This window comes from Xiphophorus couchianus, chromosome 5, assembly GCF_001444195.1.
Source record: "Xiphophorus couchianus chromosome 5, X_couchianus-1.0, whole genome shotgun sequence".
Classification (NCBI taxonomy): Eukaryota; Metazoa; Chordata; class Actinopteri; order Cyprinodontiformes; family Poeciliidae; genus Xiphophorus; species Xiphophorus couchianus.
Window position 1 is genome coordinate 33,037,925 of NC_040232.1, and position 20,465 is coordinate 33,058,389.

Here is a 20,465-nt window from a genome sequence, read left to right on the forward strand (position 1 = left end):
GCAGGAATAACATAAACTGCATGCAGTACGACGAATCTTTAACACCCACGAAAGAGTGTATTATGTTTAAATAAGGCCATGGGCTCTCATCACCAGCTGGTGGTTCCCCTGGAGCCGTGTCCGACGTAGTTGCAGTCGTTGTGGTCTCCGTCTCCTCCTCCATGTGGCTGCTGCTGATTGCGAGACTTGCTTTGTGTTTAATGGGAGAAGCGAAACAGGTGTATCCTATTGGTGGTGATGAACAAGCCCAGGCAAGCAGGCTACGGACTTTGTTCGGTAGCCTACTTGCTACTTGCTAATCAGTAGGTGGGATCAAAACACTTTGTTTCTCTCTCTCGCTTTTTATAACGAGTAACTAAACCACACATTGAAAATGTATCGGAGTAAAAGTACGCAATTAAGTTCGAAAATATAGTGAAGTAAAAGTGAAAGTCATCAAAAATTTTCATACTCGAGGAAAGTATGAAGTACTCCAAAATATACTTAAGTAAAGTAGTGAAGTATTTTTACTTCGTTACTATACAACACTGCATGTGATTGTCTTTAAATCACACATGGATGATCCGATTGGCACCAAACTCAATATGTAAGACCTTTGTTCACCTCTAAAGAAGTCAACAGCATTGAAATGTAATTTGGCTCCACTGCGCCCCCTAGGTTAATCCATCAGCTATATCTCCTCGATACATCGACCGATCTGCACCAGATTTTTTGTGAGTCGTCAGGGAGCGCTGCCGAACGCATTCATGTGTATTGCCTGGTGGACGGGCGGGGAAAATGCGTGACAGCTTCTGCGGTGGTGAGCGGGCGGCGGTTCTGGAACCCTGCGGTGGCCAATAGGCCGGAGTGGCGCTGAACTGCGAGGGCAGCCCGACGCCGCTTGCGACTTTAATTATTTTTAGAATCAATTAAATCCATAATCGGTTTTAAATACATATTTTCCAATTTTTTACGACATATTTTGTACTTTTTAATCTAAATTATATATATATATATGTCTGTGTGTGTGGTGTATTTACATGTACTTGAGTATGTACATTTGGTAGCAAGGTATTGCACTCATTCTTAGAAAAATTAAAGTCTTTATCATTATGTTTTGTTGGTGAAATGTCTGTCTGAAATAAATTATCATCATCATCATATTACACATGGAGGGACTTAGCTAGGTATGTGGGTATGCTAAAACTACATCCACACTGCAATTCTGAAATAATGCTGAAAATCAACGTAATCGTTCACAACTTCTTTGTCTATTCACCGATTGGCCAGGTATAAACTCTACCAAAGAAATCTGGGTCAATGGAAGAAAGCCCAGATTGTTTGTGAAGCGAGACTTGAATCAAATGGAATAACATAGGAAGGCACTAGTCAGGCTAGTTCTTTCCTCACATTATTAATGTGAGAATTACTATATGTCTCCCACAAACGTTTGTCCTAATATTTTATGTTCAATTAAAAGCTTTTTTGTTGGACCAGGAATACAACTTGGTCAACTCAAGGGAAGATGAGGTAGAGAGCGTCTCACTTCCTGTAGAAATGGTTTATGGTATTTTCTTAAAATGTGTATGAAATTCTACATCAAATTTGTGCAGAGTTAATATGCTCTACAGTGAATTCCTTCCTGTTAACGTTATGATGTGATATAACGATATAAACTAGCTTCATTTTCGCTCCACACGTTGAGTTCCTTTTTCAGAGACTGTGTCTCATCTATTTTTTTCTCTCTCTCTGTCAGTCACAGTCCATGTTTTCTGCTCCCTTAACTGCGGCGCGTCCTGTTATCTATTTTCAACAGTTCCAAATCCCATACAGTGGGCCTCGGTTTCCACCTCCTGCTTAATCATCCTCAGCCAGTTTGCTCTGAATAATTAGCTGTGCACACAAACATGTACAAAGTTGTTCATGTACAAAGCTTTAGTTTTGAAGCCTTCAGTATGACTCCTGACTCCCGACCACTGTTACCCTCGGAGCAGTTCATTTGAAGTACAGCAGGCAAGTGAAAGTGATAGCACAACACTGGGGACTGCTGCCACTGACACGCTATGCTGCCTGATATTAAAGTACAAGCACAAATAGTAGGACTGCGAAACTAAAAACAAAGAGAGATGAAAAGATTGAAAGATTGAAAGAAGAATCCCAGTAAGCATGCTTTGATAGAAATTGATGCATTTCTCGTTTATCTCGGTTTTCAAGCCGAAATAAACAAGGCTTATGTGGTAAATCGGCGGATATGTTCACGTACAAATCAGCTAGGCAGAATACAGCACGAAAACATAGCAAATAAAACCGGCACCTGCCTAAACTGTCACTGGAGCGATGCTAACTGGCTGGTCGTCGAGGTGGAAAATTGAATCTGTACAAAACAGCATTGCAAGTTTGGCACTATTGGACAGAGATTTAAAATTCATTAAGCTTCCAAGCTTATTAACCGTTTTACCTCGGACTGGACATCGACTACACAATGCTGTACAAGATGCTGTGGGATGTTTAAGGACATTTTGCTTCTATCATTTATGTAAAATATATTCTAAAAAAAATGTCTGAAGGCGTTAGGCTGTATTTCATGTGTTAATGGGTTTGATTTCGTTTTAAGTTTATTGTGGATTTAACATCTTTGTTAACGCTTATGAGAAATTTGAGACCCGACGTCAATATGACGTAGTGATTTGATCTCACAGTATTACCCCATGAGGTGAAGAACGTTTGTTGTAAGGTTTTTGTTTTTACCCAATACTGCCCTAAACTGTTAAAAGTTAACTAAACACTTTGTTTTCATTTGTAACTGGTAATTACACCAGGTGGTGCTGAAACCTCGGTAGTCACGGCGATGATTTTGCTTGATTACTTGCAGCACTTTGTAGTGTTGGAGACATTAATTTGATTACAGAGCTGTGAAGAAGTGCTTGCCCCCTTACAGATTTCTCGCTTTCACCTTTATGACACAATTACTTCTCTCAAATAATTTTAATATTAGAGGAAAGTAATCTGGAAAGATTCTTTTTAAAAACTGAAGTATGTAACTTTCATTAAAAAAATGTTTTTTTTTATTTTAAAAGTGTCAACATTTTGTGACAGTATGGTATGAGACAGATAATCTGTGAAAAGAGCTTTTCCACCCATTCCCTGAGCTATTGTTGCTGTCTTAAGAAATGCTCCCCTCCTTACCAAAAACAACCAATCAGAGCCAGGAAGAGGGTCTTAGCGATGTCAATCAATCTCATATACTCGCTGCTCAATGTGCTAATGGTGGAGAAACAACCGACTGTTACAGGAAAACCGTTTATCCTCCAAACTAACTACCCTGAACATTCACGACAGGCTCTGCTATCAAGCCCGAGGTTGTGATTGACAGCACTTAGACCCTCCTCCTGGCTCTGATTTGTTGTTTCTAGTTAGTAATGGAGGCACTGGTGGTAGGTAAGTGAAAAAAATTCAAGAGTTGTTTGAAAAAAGAAGACGAGCCCAGCTTTACAACTGACTCGCTCCATTCCCCCTCGTTTTCCAAACCCAGATTCCTCCGACTGCTGTCAGCTGCAGGTAAAGCACAAACATCTCCACACGGCTTCACTTCAAAACCAAACTTTTCTCTTCAGCCTTTAATAATTCCACAGTATCGTTAAAAACAATTTATGTTTACCGTGAGCAAGAGAAAAGTATGGCGAAAACATACAAAGTAAATTGACAAAACCACGAAGGGATCGGGCGGACGAGAAGAAGCTTAGATCAAAGAAAAGTAAAAGTGAAAAAATAAAAACCTTGAGAGAACACGGTGCAGTCTCTGCTCACCTGCCACAACATCTGGGCTCTGTCAACGGGTGTTTGACTTGTATTTTGAGCAAACATGCACAGACACACTCGCATCCACTGTTTTCAAGTCAGAGTTGGGGAATATGTGACCCACTTCAGAATTGTACCGTCTACATCACCAAGCATACCCGTCCCTTCCCTCTACCTAACCCTGTCAATTAACTGGCTCTGATTCCCAGGTCTTCAAAACATTTCCTTATAGTTTGCTTTTGCAGTTTCCATCAAGAGTTCTCCAATCATGAGTCTCAAACAATGTTTCTTATACTATTTTTCACTCCAGGCTTTCTTCTCTGCATTTGTTCTTTAATGGACTCATATGACTCTGTTCTCATCAAGACGTCGTCAGAAAACCTGTTGTGTCATTTTTATTGTCTGTTTGGAGTGTTTGCGATTTTCAGACCCGTTTAACTTTTTCCAACTTTTCAAATACAAACTTCATAAAGTCAGTCAGTACTTTGTAGAACTGAGTTTCACTTCATTTGCAGGTGCAACACTTCTGGGCTGTATCTCTACCAGCGGCTCACGTTTGAAGAAATCTTTTTCATCTTTTTTTTATAGAGTTGGTGCAGCAACAGTCTCTTTTCACCAGCAGGCAAGGCGGGTGAAGTGTCTTGTCCAAGGACACAACGATGGAGACGGACGAAGAGGGGACTTGAACCGACAACCCCCACAGTTATGGGAAGAACTCCTACCACCATTGGCGGCACCGCCCAATGGCCAGGCTAAAGCGCCTTCCTTTGTATGTTCATTCTGACCCAAATATGACTTGCGGTAAACGTAACACCTATATATTCACGTTCAGCTTCATTTACTTTTCCTCCACATGGCTGTCTGTCTGCCTGTCTGTGCATGTGTCTGTCTGTCTATCATTTGATTGTATTACAGTTTTTCCACAGCCACTTGTACTTTGTCAGGTTTTCTTTCTCATCTTCTCTTATGCTGCTTTGCTACATATCATTTTCTTACATCATGCTTCTTTTCATCAATTTTTTCCTTCATTCCTTCAACCTGTCCTTTTTCACATTTTCCAAAGTTTCATTCTCTTTACCCTGTTGAGCATTTATTTTCTTTGCTCCGGTAACCATTTGCTCTTTCAATATTTCCCAGGTTTTCCCCTTCTTCTTACATCTTTATAGCCGTCCACACTATGCATATCCTTTAGGAGAATTCATCTCTTTTTTCTTTTTTTTTTTTTCTCAACTGGGAATGGTGAAGTAATTCACCAAACTACTTCTATACACATTCTTTGTATGCTCAAAACACACCAAGTCTCTTCTTTATTCTGCTCCCTCTACACTCATTGCCATATTGTTTTGTTCTCACTCGGCTCTCCAGGGTGTGCTTCAGCTTAACCAAATATCTGCTCCTCATCAATGCCTCCGAGCGCGCCACAACTTTAACATCCCCTGCCTTTAAATTCACTCTGCATCCCATCACATTGATCTTTCTACCGTTTCCTTTCTCAGATAAAATACCAGAGTCCCTCTTCGCACATCTATATTTAACATTTTCAATTCTTCCACGAAAAACAACTTTTATTCCCTCCTCACTTCTATTCTTAGGCTTCTATCAGTATTAAGAGGATTGCCGTAATGGGGCTGACATTATCCTTGAAACCAATTTTTTTATTGGCAACTTCAACTAAAAATCAATTTAAAGTAAGCAAACTGCATTCCCCCCTCCTCGAGGTTTATGTGTTGAGAACATCACAGAACAGGGAAAACAAAATCCCTTAACAATGCTGCCATCTGCTGGGATGGTAAAATCACACCATCATATTCTTTCATGCATCTTTTCCTGCCTGTTTCAAAAAGGACCTCTGTGTTACAGTGTTTCCTCAGTCGCTTCGGCGCATTTCTCAGAACAGAACTGAAGTTCTCAAAACTACTAGTTCACGCCTCGAGTCAAGAGCAGTTTCTCACTCCTCTCAACTTTGGTTTGGTTACGGAATGTGATGATAAATTTTCCTTCGCAATGTAACACTTTGGTTAGTCCGTTTAGAACTGCAAGTCGCAGATGCATAGATGTGTCACCTTTCCTGTTCAAATTAACTTCATTTCCTTTAAGAGAAGGTTGCGTGTTGCGAATGTGTGCATGTGTGACATGTCTCTTAGGTTGTGCACAAAAATTATCACAATTTTCAGGAGTGAGTGGATATCTAGCAGGATGGACAGAACTTCACTTCGTAGACGTACATGGCAGATGCAAGCCTTAGTAAATCTACCGAGCTCTTATGGTAGATTTTGCTTTCTAGAATGGCTAAAAGGATAAAGCTAACTTTTTAGTGTGTGAGACCGATAACAGTTATTGATTGTAACAAAAGGATTTGTCAATCTACTGATTTAACACATGCTGTAGTTTTGTAACAACACTTGCCAGTAATTTTTATAGTCTCCTTAGAGATGCTGTTAAACTTCCTTTCATTTCTACATATTTTTAAGGACACACTTCCTGCTTGTTTCGGCCACAAGAAGGTGATTGGATGTGTTTCTCAAAGCAATATACATTTTATTTCTATTTGACAGTAGCGTGTACAGTTTGGTTTAAAATATTATTACTTATTCCAAACTTTTTCTGTTGTTGCTAACACTAACAATGCTTTTTTTTTTTTACTTCAGTTAGTGTGAGACAACTGGAAGACTATTTCTGAGAGAGAGAGAGAGAGAGAGAGAGAGAGAGAAAATGATGTTGCAGGTTACAACTCTTAGTCATCTCAAAGACCTCTGATTGTTGTATGGGAAAGACCTCTGATTGTTGTATGGGGTAAATTAGATTTTGTTTGTTTGTATGTTTGTTTATTTTTTATTTTTTTACCCTCACTAAAGTCATAAATCAGTTTTTACATGTCTGAACTTGTTCTTGCAGGACTGCAGTCATGAAGACCAACATGCTGGTTTTTGGTTCTCTGTATTTGCTGCTTGGTTGGATGCTTCCTCTATGCGCCTGCAAGGTAAGTGGAGCTTCTGCTTGGTTGGTGTTCTAGTGTAAAATATAATTTAGTTTAGAGTCTCAATCTAGATATCAAGAATGTAATATGTGCACTTCTCCTTGATGCTGTAATCACTGAAAAGTGTCAAAACAAATGATCACAAAAAGCCAAGAATCAGTCATAACCAAACTGTTGGGTATTAATGGCTGATATTAGACAAAAAAAACTTTGACACAATATTCTAGAATGTTCACTGCATTAAAAATAAAAAATATATTTTTGACCATATATCTGTCTTTGCATACAAGCAGAGCCCCCACAGACACAAATACTAAAATTACTCAGATAGGCTGCTTCTGCGCACCACTTACATAATACAGTATAGCATAATTGAACCACTAAATGAAACATAACGGTAACTTTTGATTTTTTAACATATATTAATAAGTACTGATGCGGAATCAGGAGTAGACCGAGTCCAAAGTGTAAAAGAAACGGTCCCAATGTCCATACCATGCTGTACATTTTTAGGGTTTGCAATCAGTTTTTTACTTCCGCAAGAAATTACAGTTCTTCCAATGGAAGGTCCTTTTTTCTCACCATAACACTAACTGAAACAACAAATGTCCATCTTTACTGTTACAATTCCTGAAACCATAAAATCTTATCATACCTTGGCGCTCTTAGAAAAGGCACTAATGAACTTTTTTTTTGCCTTCAACCCAATACTAAATCACTAATTTAAAAATAATCAAACAATTCATTTGTCAGATTCTCAGTAGTTTTTCATTTGAAAATAGCACATATAATAGACACATACAGTATTTAGGTGTATTGTATGAAAATTAGCTAGCTTAGACATTATTGAGCATAACAATAACTAATAGAAGGTAGAAAAGAGCTTCCAATGCAATCCATGGTGTGTATAGAATATGCATCAACAGGCATCACTGGTACAAAAACTTTGCATGAGAATTCACAACAAAATACCACAAAAGGGTTATGATATAATTTAAACTACACTAAATTTATCTATTTTGGTTCGTGAAGTCTTGGTCTTGATATGGGAGATGATTACACCGATGTTTTATTTTCCCATCGGAGTTAATATTCTGAAAAACGTATAAGCAAATACAACAGATTCATTTGGATTTACTTTTTTTTTCTCTTTCCCTGTAGACCTCTGGCATCTTCATTACGAAAGATGATCAGTCCATCCCCCTGGACATGGTTGACAATTCAGTTGATGATATGTACTCTACCTGCGCTACAAAGATGGAAGCAAAGGTCAAGGGCACATACTTCAAAAAGGAAATGAAGAACTTCAAAAACATGTGGATAACAGCAGAAAAGTGTGCAGAGAAGAAAATCAAAGAAAGAGAGAAAGGCGATGAGGCTTTAACAAAAGATCACCTGAAAGCAATTTGTGCGTACACAGCTGGAGGACCAGAAAACTTCTATAGGACATTCAACGAAGCAGTCCGGACCAACAGAACCCAGTATGGTTCGAATTTTTCATTCCATTCTTTACATTTCTGGCTGACCAGAGCGATACAGATCCTCAAAACCAGTGACGGTAAATGTCACACAACCTTCCGCAGAACCAATTCCAAATTCACCGGCGTTGTCAGCAAAGTGATTCGGTTTGGCACTTTTACCTCTACCTCCAGCTTATCAACTCTGACAAGCTTTGGTAAGACTACATGCTTTAAAATTAGAACCTGCCACGGGGCTTATTTGAAAAAATACCCAAAGCTCGGAGACAGAGAGCAAGAGGTGCTCATTCCACCTTATGAGACGTTCAAAATAATCAGCAAAGACAAACCCATGAAACAACTTTCCGACTGTAACACTGTTTACATTCTGAATAGCACCGGTGTCCAGAGCAATCTTGACTGCCAAATTACAGAATAAATACTTTGGTGATTGTTTTTCTCTCTCACTCACTCTCTTTTAAACCCGTAATGCTGTAACTATGTATTTTAAACTAAATTTACACTTCTGGCATTTTAAAACAATGTTATTCACAAAAATCACATAGCAGTGAAGGACTTAGAGATGTTTTTTTGATGCTGTGTATTTTTCTTTTTTTTTTTGGTGAATACACAGCATCATGACCTCCAAAGGAAAATCAGGTCTGGTTTAAAGTTGTGGGGAAGATTAAAGAAGGGTTATTAAGCTTTAAAACAACATCCCTACAACCCTTGAACATGTCAAAAGCGCTGTTTAATCCATCATCTGGAAAAGGAAAGAGTTGGGGGTTTTTACTGCATGGGAATATATTTTTCAGAAGACAATAATTTTTTACATGTTTTACCAGTAGTATTGTGTTTGTAAAGCCTATAAAATAATGAATACATTATTTTAATCATTTTACTGCATTCTGTAAGTTCAATAAATTGCCTTTGAGCTTTGATAAACAGGTTTCACATTTTTGTACAGGTTTCCGCTTGAATTAGTATGGTGAAAATAAAAGTTTGTTTTTTTCTGAAAAGTGTGTTCGACTCCTTTTACCCCTAAATAAAATAAAGTCTTAACAGCCAGAGAGAAAAAAGAAGATGGGCAAGAGCGTGGGAGCTGCACCAAAACGCTTGAATCCAAGAATAATGGGTAAAAATTTAATTGGTGTCTAGATTGGAAAAGCTGGTAGAGAGAAGAAGTGTTTTTATCACAACATTATATATAAAGAGAAATTCATGATGAAATTAATACCTTTGTGACAAAATATTAATATTACTTTTACATCCAATGCCTTTTTTCTTTCCGACCACATATTGCGCAAACCCCAACTTCTTGAAACTCCCCTGTACTGTCACCCACCCATTGCCCTCTCACACAAAACGTTTCGTCGTGCACAGACATTCTTCTGCAATGACATGGTTTCTCACAGGAAGTTATGTTTTCACACCATCTTTAACAAACCAAACCAAAAAATAAGACCCGTTAAACCCGACAGCTCTGACACAGCTTTTCATTCGGTTTTCCTCATTCAAATTTCTTATTGTTTGCATCGTTTTTATTAAGACTTCTACGTTGTGAAACTCTTAAACATTCCGATATGTTAAGGAGTGCATTGCACAAGACACAAAACAGGAAGCTGAGTTCTCTTAACTTTTATAAACAATTGTGGCTGGCTCTGTTGAGCATGGGAGCAAAATGTGCTGACAAAACTTTTTTTTTTTCCCCCCTGCCTTTCTGAAAACTTGTGCATACGAGAGGGCGCCATCTACTGAAAGTAAAGTAGTGCGATGTGACTTGGTGTAATTTTCAAAATGGCCTTTCATTAGCAAAGTGCTGCACTGAGTAAGTGCAATGTAAAGTATAACTAAAATGCAGAAGTATGAATTTGAGTTCAAACTTTGTTTGTGTTCCTTTATTTTTATTTTTCCTTGGGAAAAAATGGCTAATTCACAATATTTTCTGGAAACAAGATGTCTTCTTTAGATTTGTCAAGGAAATTAACACCATCTACTTTAAAACAATAGTTTAAACTAGTCTTTAGACAGAACCTCCAATAAATCCATGACATGTTTTTAAATGTGCATCATAGGGAGTGAAATAAGTGTTTGATCATCAAGCAGAATCTCCCTATGTCCGCTAGGGGGCTCCGTATCATTGTGTACGTCATTTAAAAGCTGCTGGCGGGTAAAAAGCAAACAATTAACAGAAATATTGTTGCACCTACAACAGTGATGTACTGTAGCTCAGTGATGTTGAGTGTTACTTTTAGGATGTGCCCTCTGGGTGAGTCGTGTGATCTGTGAGGGCTTCCTGGTGTCTGTGGGCCCTGTGTTGGCTGTAGCTGAAAAGCCAATTTAAATACTGGACATTAAATCCTTGTCAACATTTCCTCAGACAGTGCTGCCATCTGCTGGAATTTTAAAGAAACTTCAGAACTCTATGCTAATAGACGTTGATATTTCTCAAAAACTTTGAATATCATAAAAAAGTAAAATCTTTTTTTTTCACTCAAAGTGACATTTATGTATTATGCAGATTTATTAAATATTGAGTTGAATATTTCAAGTCTTTATGTTTTGTAATATTAGTTATGGATAGGTAATAGAAACCCAGAATTCAGTTTTTTGGAAATTTATTATATTGTGGGAAAAGCAAAGTACTTAAAACACACAGAGTCCTAAACGGTTCATTAACTCAAAAAAACGTTCATTCTCATAATTATTGCTAGAAACAAAGATCTATTTAGGAGTTTAAAAAATCCTATGAAATGTAATTTTTCCACCAGAACTTTATTTTCCTTTGATTTTGAGTGATCAAATATTCACATTCAGGCATCAAAGAGGTCTTTTTAACAGGTGTAGTTTATTCCACTGCTATTGCCACTAGAATAATAGTTAGGATGAATATAACAGGGTGAGCAACAATTTTTCTGTAGCTTTTTCATGAATACATAACTTATTTGAGTGCTTAAAAAAATAACTGCAACAACAGTTTGGGAGCATTTTAGCTATTTAAAACTAAAAACTAATCAATAACTGTCAATAGCTAATCAATAGCTATTGACGTCCAATGATTTGAAACGCTTATATCGTGACATATTTTTCAGTCATGTCGTCCAATATTACATGTATATTTTTACATTTCTTACTCGTTTATATTGTTCTCAACAAATACAAGTGCGTTGCCTGTGTACGTTTTTTATTTGCTCATCAATTGTTGACCTTGTCGTCATAAGTGCCACTGCCCTTATAACCAGACACATATCCACTGGCGTCTGTCATTTCCTCACGCCCAGATAATCCTTTCCCTTTGCCTGACTCGTCAAAGCGCTCCTTGTGTGACCCGGTGTACTTGGATGTGTCCGTCAGTCTGTCCACTCCTCCTACCTTTGAAATTTTCTAAGAAGTAACGAAAAGCAGAAAACATCCGATGAGAAACCTAAAGTAGTAAGTTACATGCAAAACAGTTCATTCAGTTCAGATACGAAAAAGGAACGCGTGAAATACACACTGTCAACTTAGATTTCACTGCATCGTTGGCGGAGTAGACACATTGACACATGATGATGAATACCGTTGGTTTTAGCTGTCAACTTTTTAACATAACGAGCTAAATCGTAAATGTATGCGTGATATATTAAAGGAAAAGGGACGCAATGTTTTGCTACTAATTGTCAACACTATGACAACTAGAAAACCAGGTCCAAAAGTATCCCATATAACAGGTTACTAAAAAGTTTTAATTAAATAAAAAAATAGCGAGGGAGAGAAAAGCAGGTCAGTTATGCTAGCTTGACTTTGACAACCTTATCACGAAGATGTGCTGTGGAATTCGGTGTGTTTCCATTCAGTTACAAAAAAAGGCAACCTGCACACCTACTCTCTGAAAGATCATTAGTGATGCAATTAGCTAATCAACCACTACTGTTTTCACATAATCCCTCCTTAATAATCGCAAAATAAACATCAAACCTGAATACATGCAACTGTTTTGGACTCAATGTTCTGTTATTTGTTGCCGTGTTTTTGGTGTTAAATCCTGATACACTTGAACGTGATATCTGCTCTGTCAGCTAGTTCAGATGTTGTCAGCCAGTTGCTATGACAGTGGATTCGTGTGAAGCATAAAACCAACTAAGTGGGAGTGCTGTGGTGGCGCAGGGGTTAAGCACAACCCACATGTGGAGGCCTTAATCCTTGACGTGGATGTCACGAGTTCAAGTCCTGGCCTGACCACTTTGGCCGCATGTCTTCCCCCTTCTCTCATTACCCATTTTCCTGTCAATTCACTATCAAATAAAGGCCACTAGAGCCAATAAAACCTGAAAAACAAAATCCAACAAGGTGAACGAGAAAAAAAGAAAAATACAAGTGGTTTTGAGTTGTTCTTCACCAGTTTTTCTGCGTTATTTTTCCCTTGTTGTGGTGCCCTGCACTAGATTAATAATACCTACATCTCCAATTTTAATTTTGTCAACAGAATTGTACTACAGCAGAAGCACAGCTATGGGTGGCAAGTAAAAGAATAGACTTTTTGCCCTCTAGTGTTGTGTCGCTAGAGGGCACAACACTAGAGGTTGTTCCAGTGTGGAGGTTGTTCTAACCCTAACCCTTACATCCATTTACATACGGAAATGTATACAAATTTCCAGATGTAAACAATAGCATTCGACGTGTATTGTGTTACTCATGGCACAATACATACATTGTGTTGCACATGTTTATACCATCTGTTGCTGTTAACATGAGTAACACAAAATTTTAAAAACTATTGTTTTTTCTTTTTACCAAACAAAATGAAAGTGACCCATCGAGTCAGTCAGAAATCTACCCATGAGAGTGTTGAAGGAGGCGTTGATATGACCTGCTTATACTTACAGTGACTCCAGCATTGGCAGGATCCTGCCCAGCAACGAGACCATACATATGCTCAATAGCCTCCGCTTGGACCTTGCCTTTGAATCGCTTTTGAGCCAACTCATGCAGTGCCTGGTTGAACTCTTCAAATGTGATGACACGAGCGGTCTTTGCCCTGGTTTAAAATTAAAAAAAGGGACAAACCCTGTTATTGCTATTATTTCCGTTTTATCTGTCATTGTGCTTTAACACCAACCTGCCAATGGAACTAGAGATAGGAATTAGCCAACTGGCAATAATCTCATGCATGTTTCCATATGAATATTTATTAATACGTATTGTCCTATTTTTTTTTTTTTTAATAAACTTGAAAATGTCATATGGAAGTTCTGTGTGAATATAAACAACATCATTTATGTGGAGATATATTTTGGTTATGTAAAAAGGGTAGTTGTTTAATAAACGCTGCTGTAATGGTAGCCTTTATCAAAATAAAACCACAAACTGTGCTGAAATAGTTATTCAAATGTAGAGTATTTAGTCTGAAAAAATAAAGAAAACAAGTAAGAATAATCACCAAACATGAAACAGACATTCCTGCTCTTTGTTGTTGGGACACTTTGCTAGCATTAATATTTTGAGAAGATGAATACTGTCCTAAGTCTTACTTGACTTTGCTGAAAACTATATCAACATCAGTGGAAGTGACGTGCTTGCCGTCTATAATTTGACAGTCTTTGCACATCTTGGCAAAGTTCTTTCCATTCATCTCCCTCCCAGTCGCATGAGGATCTCCGTGGACTGCAAACTTCTGGAAAGCGGTTTCCGCGTCTGCGGCGGTCGCTGATCCCGAGGCCATGCTGAAACAGACGTACAGGTTTTTAATATTGAGAGAAATATCTTTGATTAATGGTTTCACTGATAGGATCGCATTCTTTGAATCCCTTGACAGTAATAAGAACACAAAGTTAAAACATTTTTTTGATGTCGTTGCCTGGGAAACAACAAAAAGCACCTGGATATGATTACATCAAAATGTCTAAAGGGTGAAAATCATGTGGGAATTGTTTTTTTTTACGTGTAAAGTTTTACCTCTTTGTTTCTATCTAAAACATTCTAATGGTGCGTTCCTCCTCAAACGTATCACCATGTTAAATAAAAAGCACAAAGTCATGACAAGCAAGCAGACATTTTAAAAAAGGCGCGGATTGTTGAAAGCAGCGTGGTGTCAGCGCGGTGCCTGTTGCTAGGAAACGGGACGCAACTTTTAACTGCACATCCCAGGACAATACCGTATTTTACGAGACGGGTGGAAAAACTATTAATCTTGAGAAATACTGCTTAGAAACTTTAGCGACATTATTAACTGGAGACACAATCAACACCCACTATTTCTCTAAATTTACAGTTACGCCGTTACAAGCGTCACGGCTTGCTTTGAGTGCAAGAACATTTCCATTGCCTTTCATTATGTTGCTACAAGGACCTTGGCTATAGAGGTCATGCCTTAAATGTGGAACATAAAACTTACCTGCTGTTGTAAATGCAGTAATACAACGTAAAATTTCTGGCTGCTTAACCTCCGCTTTCCTCCGTCCCCTGAATCTCCTCCTTAACCGTTGCTAACGGTCAAAAGTCGTTAGAAGTCGCTAAGTGACGTCACGGGCGGTTTTGTGAATGCGTGACTCGTGCGTGAGAGCGAGTCTCTCCTCCATACATCCTATCTCTAGGTTTTTCTGAACTGCGGGGCCCCTTCAGACTGACCGTGGTGGCGGGATAGGCTCACAGCAGCGCTCATTGTTCGCTGTAACTGCAGTTACGATTGGTGCCTTTAGGAGGCGCTGTTTCTACCCTGTTTGGCTAGGATAAATCAAGTGAAGCGTTTTGTTACTCTATCCTGAAACAGCGAGCTAAGCTGTCACTGCAGGAAAAACGACTTGTTTGTAACTTACTTCCATTTATTAAAGCTTCATTTAGAAGTAAACTAAATTATGTTTTCACTGGCAACACATAAGTTTGCTGTGAGATCTATTTGTATTGTGTTATTTTAAGAACTCCTAACAAATGTGTGGCCTAAATGTGTTCAAATCTCTCAAAAGGAAGATGGCTTTTCCTCAATTGTGATACTGGCTACAAGTTTGGTCATGTAAGTGTCGTAGATGTGTTTCTAATAGCTTCTGGAATTTTAATCATTTCGTGTTTGCTGACCACTAGTGGTTCAGTTTCTTACTTGTTGGCCTTTGATATGTAAAAAGGTTCTAATGACAAAGAAACTGTGTATTGGGCCAAAATGACACACCATGCTTGGTGTGATCTGCCATTGAAAAACAATGAAAACTCAAAGGAGCTTATAATCTTTAGGAGTTCTTTATTTATCCACACACACAAGTCTAGTACTTAAATGATTTTCTCAGCACTGTTTATTTATTCTCACACTTAAAATACATGTGATACTTAAATTGTCAATACATATTATCTACACACACATCATTACTGATAAAATACTAATCCAAATGAACACAAGTTTAAAAAAAAAAAAAAAACTAGAAAACCCAATTAAACCAACAGTCATCTTTTTGGACTATGAGAGGAAGCCGGAGAACCCGGAGAGAACCCACTAATGCACTTGGAGAACATGCAAACCCCATGAAGACCGGTCCTGGGCAGGGATCCAATTTATGTCTATTGATCATTCTTAACCCTTTCATAATGGTATTTTTAGCAACATCCAACAGTTATCATAAAGAAAAAAATAAATATGGTCTCACTGTACAGCATTCGTTACACATTAAAAAGCTAAAAAAAAAATGTGTTGATTCTTATTTTAATCAGTTTAAAATATAAAAGAGAGACAAAAAAAGTGAATTTTACTTACATACTACATTTAACATTTTAAAATAAGAGAAGATGCTTGAGAAGATATGATGGTTGATGCTTTGTAGTTTTACATCAACTGATCAGTTATACAGGTTAAAGTGTCTTCATTTTATCATTTCATCATTAACAAATATTCATCTGTTTGAGTACAGGAACCTTGAAGTATTTTTTTTTTCTTTAAGTATAAGGCATAGTGTTCTGCTTCAGCTGGCAGAGGGTAACAGAGGAGCCAACCCCAAAACCAGCAAACAGAGGCTCACTGAACTGAGCTCTGAACCTGTGGATGAGCTCCATTGTATTGGATATTGAATAGAAGGCCAAAGTGTTGCCCGCATAGTCCAAGTACACACCTATCCTAGTGGCCCGGGGAGCTTCAGGCAGATCTTTGTCTGCTTTGTTGTGCCAGGCTGAGTATCCTGAATCAGAGCAGAGGAGACTCCACGACTTGTCGTTGTAGCCCAGAAGGCTGTTTGAATTTTTGCCCTTGCGACTGATGCTCTTGTAGGCCACACCGATGGAGAACTCCCCGCCCCACTCGGCCTCCCAGTAGAACCTGAAGCCAGACAGAGGCTCCTTGCACAGCACCTGGGAAAAGCCATCGAAGCGTTCCGGATGGTCCGGATAAAACTGGGTCGTTTTCTTTCGAGTGACTCTCTGATTGCCGTCTGACAGCACGAGCTCTTTGTAGACGGTGTTTGAATCAAAGGACAGTCTGACCGCATCTGAGAAGAGGAAAAAAAAACATCCACAGTGCACATTTCTTACTATTCACCTGCAACCACTGTATGCTTTGCTTTGAAGTCCTATTTGCATGTTCAAGTCAAGTCTGATGTCTTTCATGCCGAGTCTGAGTCCAATCAAAAGTCCTTAATGTGAAGTTACAAAGTGAACATTACTTTTTCTTTACTTCACCTTTAACCATGCCATAACACTTAATTTAACAAAATGAAGTTATTAATTGCCTTGAATTCTTTAAATAAAAACATTTTTACAAAAGGTATAATTTTTTAACCCGACGGGCAACATAAGTTTGCATTAATGTTTAAAGAAATTGTAGAAATAGCTTTGCACCATGTCAAATATGTGAATGAATCAAACAGGAAGTGCTGCTATTTTTAAGAACCTAGTTTATGAAATGTCTGTAGTTTAACAGAAAGAAAACATGAGACTAGTCAAAAGTTTTTTTTGCTCTAAAGCAACACAAAGTAATTTAATTGATAGGCTGTTATGAGCCATTAACTGACATACATGGGCCCCACATGTAGTATCACTTGGCATTACCATAACAACCAGTCATTTGTAAAAAACTACAGTAACTTAAACATACAAGATGAATCACACTTACATCTCAAGAAGTCTGTTCTGGATTGTGGCTCCTGAAAATCAACCCTGGAGGGAACTATGTGAATGACGATAAAGAAATTTTTGTTCGATAAAAAGGTCCACCATTTTAGTTGTTGCTCCTGAATTGCCAAGTGTCATTGAGTTTACTAATCCTTACCTTTCAGGAGTTTGTCCCTATTTCGTGGCAGAAGTATATACACAGGAGTTTCGCTGACTGTAAGGAATGCCTGCGTTAGTTTGTCACATGATTTAACTTCAGTTCTGGGAATGTACAAGTATTTTCTAAATGAGCTTACCCGTCTTGGAGATCTTGCTCAGTTCCTTTTTACAGATGTCATCCAGGCTTTCTTTCATCTCTGTGGCTGTTTTGCTTATTTCTCCAAAGGAGAATTGAGGGTTGATGAGAACTTTAGGAACCATGGCCTCTGGAGGAACACACAGGGTGGGAAAATTCTGTGTGGCAAGGAAGAGAAAGGAAAGAGTTTTGAAATAAAACTGAGGTGTAGCTTAGTCTTAACCTGATTCTTCAAGACCTGTACACTTGAAATATACAACAGAAATGGCAATACAATTTTGGGATGACGAGAATCCCTCAATCAAAAACCAACAGAGTGAATCCAGTATTTTGAATGAAAGTTTTATGTCCTTATTTTCCATTAGGAACACTTGAGTGTTAGAAATGTATCAGTAAACAGATTTGTCCGATCCTTTGGCACCTGCAGAAAGTGAATGTTGTCTTCTGTTTCCAGGATCTGTCGCAGCTCAGCGTCTCGCCGCTGCAGCTCCATTATCTCCTGCTCAAGGCGCTCAACGTAACCATCAGCCTGCGTCATGGCCGCCTGTATGTTGGCCATTATCATCTGGTTGATTTCAGACTTCCAGCGCTCGACTGCCTGCAACATCTCATGGAAGGTCTTATCGCTATCAGTCTGCGCACGCTGGGCAGCATTCTGAAGAAATAAAATAAAATTAAATTTGATGTCATACAGGGTAAGAATATTCTGAGATCCGGCGTACGGTGGTGAACGGTAAGTGTTATACTTGTTTCTATAATGTCTGACTTACTTTTAGAACGTCCACATTGTGCTTGAGCTCCTGCAGCTCTTTCATCCTTTCTGAAATGATGTGCTGCACTTCAGACTGGGTCACCACCAGAACTTTCTGAAGGAAAAAGTACACACAGTCAAGTCGTTTCACATCACTTTAAGGACGAGGTACTTTTAGCCTTAATCACTGTTTTTCTCTTTATACTCTACCATAGTATGATTTGATTTTACATTTGAAGCAGGATAAAAGTCATAAAATTCTCTGATTTAGATTTCAATTGTGTTTGCCACTTGGTACCTAACTGCATAGCTTTTGCTTAGTCCTTGCCTTCTAAAGAAAAATCCCATTTTTGTTAACCAGCTACTGATCGACAAAGACCCACACATTTTTCTTTTGATCCAGAACGGATTTTGAACCAACTTTTGTCCATGAATTTTGACAATTTCCTATCAACTTTATGTTGTAAGCACACCACAGTCCCTTTTGTATCACTTTGCAGGCCCATGAATTCACAGCCTAATCTGGGAACAATCTAACCTATGTATAAACTAGATTTTCCTCATTTGTAATCTCAAGGTTAAAAGTGTAAGACTCTTATTTTGAAATAAGGAAATCAAGAGAACTTTGCACGTTTATGCAATGTGTTTGTGGTTATACAACTACGCAATGCTGAAAAAGACACAAAAGGTTTCTACATTATATATAATGTATAGGGGTGCTGGGCTAGAGGGGCGTCAAAACGATGGCAGAAAAAATATTTCTAGTTGGTGTGTGATATGTTTTGTTCCTTTGAATCCTGTTGTTGTCTGATGACTTGGAGCTAAAACTAGAGAGGCAGAAAAGAAAGGGGTCAGAAAACAAAAATTGAACTTTTCAAAACGGTTGACAAGACAGTAGGTGAGTTTTGTCAATCTATCAAAAAGACGCTTGTCAATATTCAAGTTAAGTTACTAGTAAAATAACATCTCTTGGTTGTCTTGCGACTTTGTGCTGTAGCTACAGATGTCTAAGGGTTGCTTTATTGTGTCAGCATACAACTCAGAAAGCACATAGCTGAGCCCCTGCATGTCGGCCATACAACCTACAAGCCAAAGCTGTTAGAACTCACTTGTTTCTCAATGCGCTCTTCTTCCGCCGAGGCAATGTTGTGGCTGCGGTGCTCTCTGACGGTACACAGCACGCAGATGCACATCTGGTCAGAGCGACAGAACAGCTCCAGGCCCTTCTCGTGCTGGGGGCAGATCTTCCTGTCCAGGTGGCCCGTCTCGTCCACGAGCTTGTGCCTCTTGAACGTGGACGACTCGTAGTGAGGCTTGACGTGCGTCTCGCAGTAGTAAGCCAGACACATGAGGCACGACTTGACGGCCCTGTTGCGGCGGCCGACGCAAAAGTCGCAGTAGGATTCGCGGTGCATGTACGGGAAGGGGGTGAGCTCCGGGAGCTGCTGGCGGGGCTGTTGCTGGTGCTGAACGTCTGGCACATTGCGTCTCAGGACGGGCCGTGGCGTGAAAGACGCGCGGCACTGAGGGCAGCTGTACACGCCCATGTGGTCGTACTGGTCCCAGTAGATCTTGATACACTCCAGGCAGTAAGTGTCCCCACAGGGAATGGTGACCGGGTCCCGGAGTCCATCAGCACACAGGGGACAGAAAGAGTCTGGTGGGAATGGGAAACCTGAATCGGCCATGTTTATGGTATCCTGGGCAGTAATTTGTTTTTATTCCGATTAAGTTCTTACGCGAAATAGCAGTTTGTCAAATATTCCCAGAGAAAAAGGTCCACAAAGAGTTACTCCGTGGGCACGTCGGGATACCACCGGTCCTTCTGTAAGAACGCTGCGCTCTTTTCTGCTGACATTTAAAGGCAAGACTTTGTTTCTACCACAAACAGTAAACTGATCTCTTCCCACACAACTTGTTTTCATTTTCTGATCAAAAGCCCTGACGTCTGCACCTGTGGTGAAATTTGCTTTTCAACTTGAATACTATCTTCGCTCTTAAAGTAAGGTCAAGAAATCAGCAGACTACAATAGTCTTTTCCCACCTAAAAAGTAAGTGAGTGAATTATGAAGAGTGTGTTTTGTGTTCTTCATGTAAAGATTGTGAATGATTACAGGCAAGAGTGATGGATTACAGTTTGAAATT

The 20,465-nt window shown here is 38.9% G+C and overlaps 3 protein-coding genes across 3 annotated transcripts; 1 reads left to right on the forward strand and 2 right to left on the reverse strand.

The window, feature by feature from the left end:
* The first annotated feature begins 6,483 nt into the window (after window positions 1–6,483).
* Window positions 6,484–9,156, forward strand: LOC114144076 (erythroblast NAD(P)(+)--arginine ADP-ribosyltransferase-like). The gene is made up of 3 exons (XM_028016541.1): window positions 6,484–6,570; window positions 6,673–6,757; window positions 7,916–9,156. The coding sequence occupies exons 1-3, from the start codon at window positions 6,542–6,544 to the stop codon at window positions 8,648–8,650; spliced, it is 849 nt and encodes a 282-aa protein (XP_027872342.1). The 5' UTR covers window positions 6,484–6,541; the 3' UTR covers window positions 8,651–9,156.
* A 2,222-nt stretch (window positions 9,157–11,378) lies between these two features.
* Window positions 11,379–14,794, reverse strand: LOC114144154 (tubulin polymerization-promoting protein family member 2-like). The gene is made up of 4 exons (XM_028016672.1): window positions 14,585–14,794; window positions 13,722–13,913; window positions 13,075–13,228; window positions 11,379–11,595 (listed from the first exon to the last, which is right to left on the reverse strand). Exons 2-4 carry the CDS (start codon window positions 13,910–13,912, stop codon window positions 11,407–11,409), a joined length of 534 nt encoding a protein of 177 aa, XP_027872473.1. The 5' UTR covers window position 13,913; window positions 14,585–14,794; the 3' UTR covers window positions 11,379–11,406.
* Window positions 14,795–15,404: 610 nt separating this feature from the next.
* ftr84 (finTRIM family, member 84) lies at window positions 15,405–20,136 on the reverse strand. Its single transcript, XM_028016689.1, has 7 exons — window positions 19,430–20,136; window positions 18,340–18,435; window positions 17,991–18,224; window positions 17,571–17,727; window positions 17,432–17,488; window positions 17,276–17,329; window positions 15,405–16,652 (listed from the first exon to the last, which is right to left on the reverse strand). The coding sequence occupies exons 1-7, from the start codon at window positions 20,006–20,008 to the stop codon at window positions 16,108–16,110; spliced, it is 1,722 nt and encodes a 573-aa protein (XP_027872490.1). The 5' UTR covers window positions 20,009–20,136; the 3' UTR covers window positions 15,405–16,107.
* Between the last annotated feature and the right edge of the window lie 329 nt (window positions 20,137–20,465).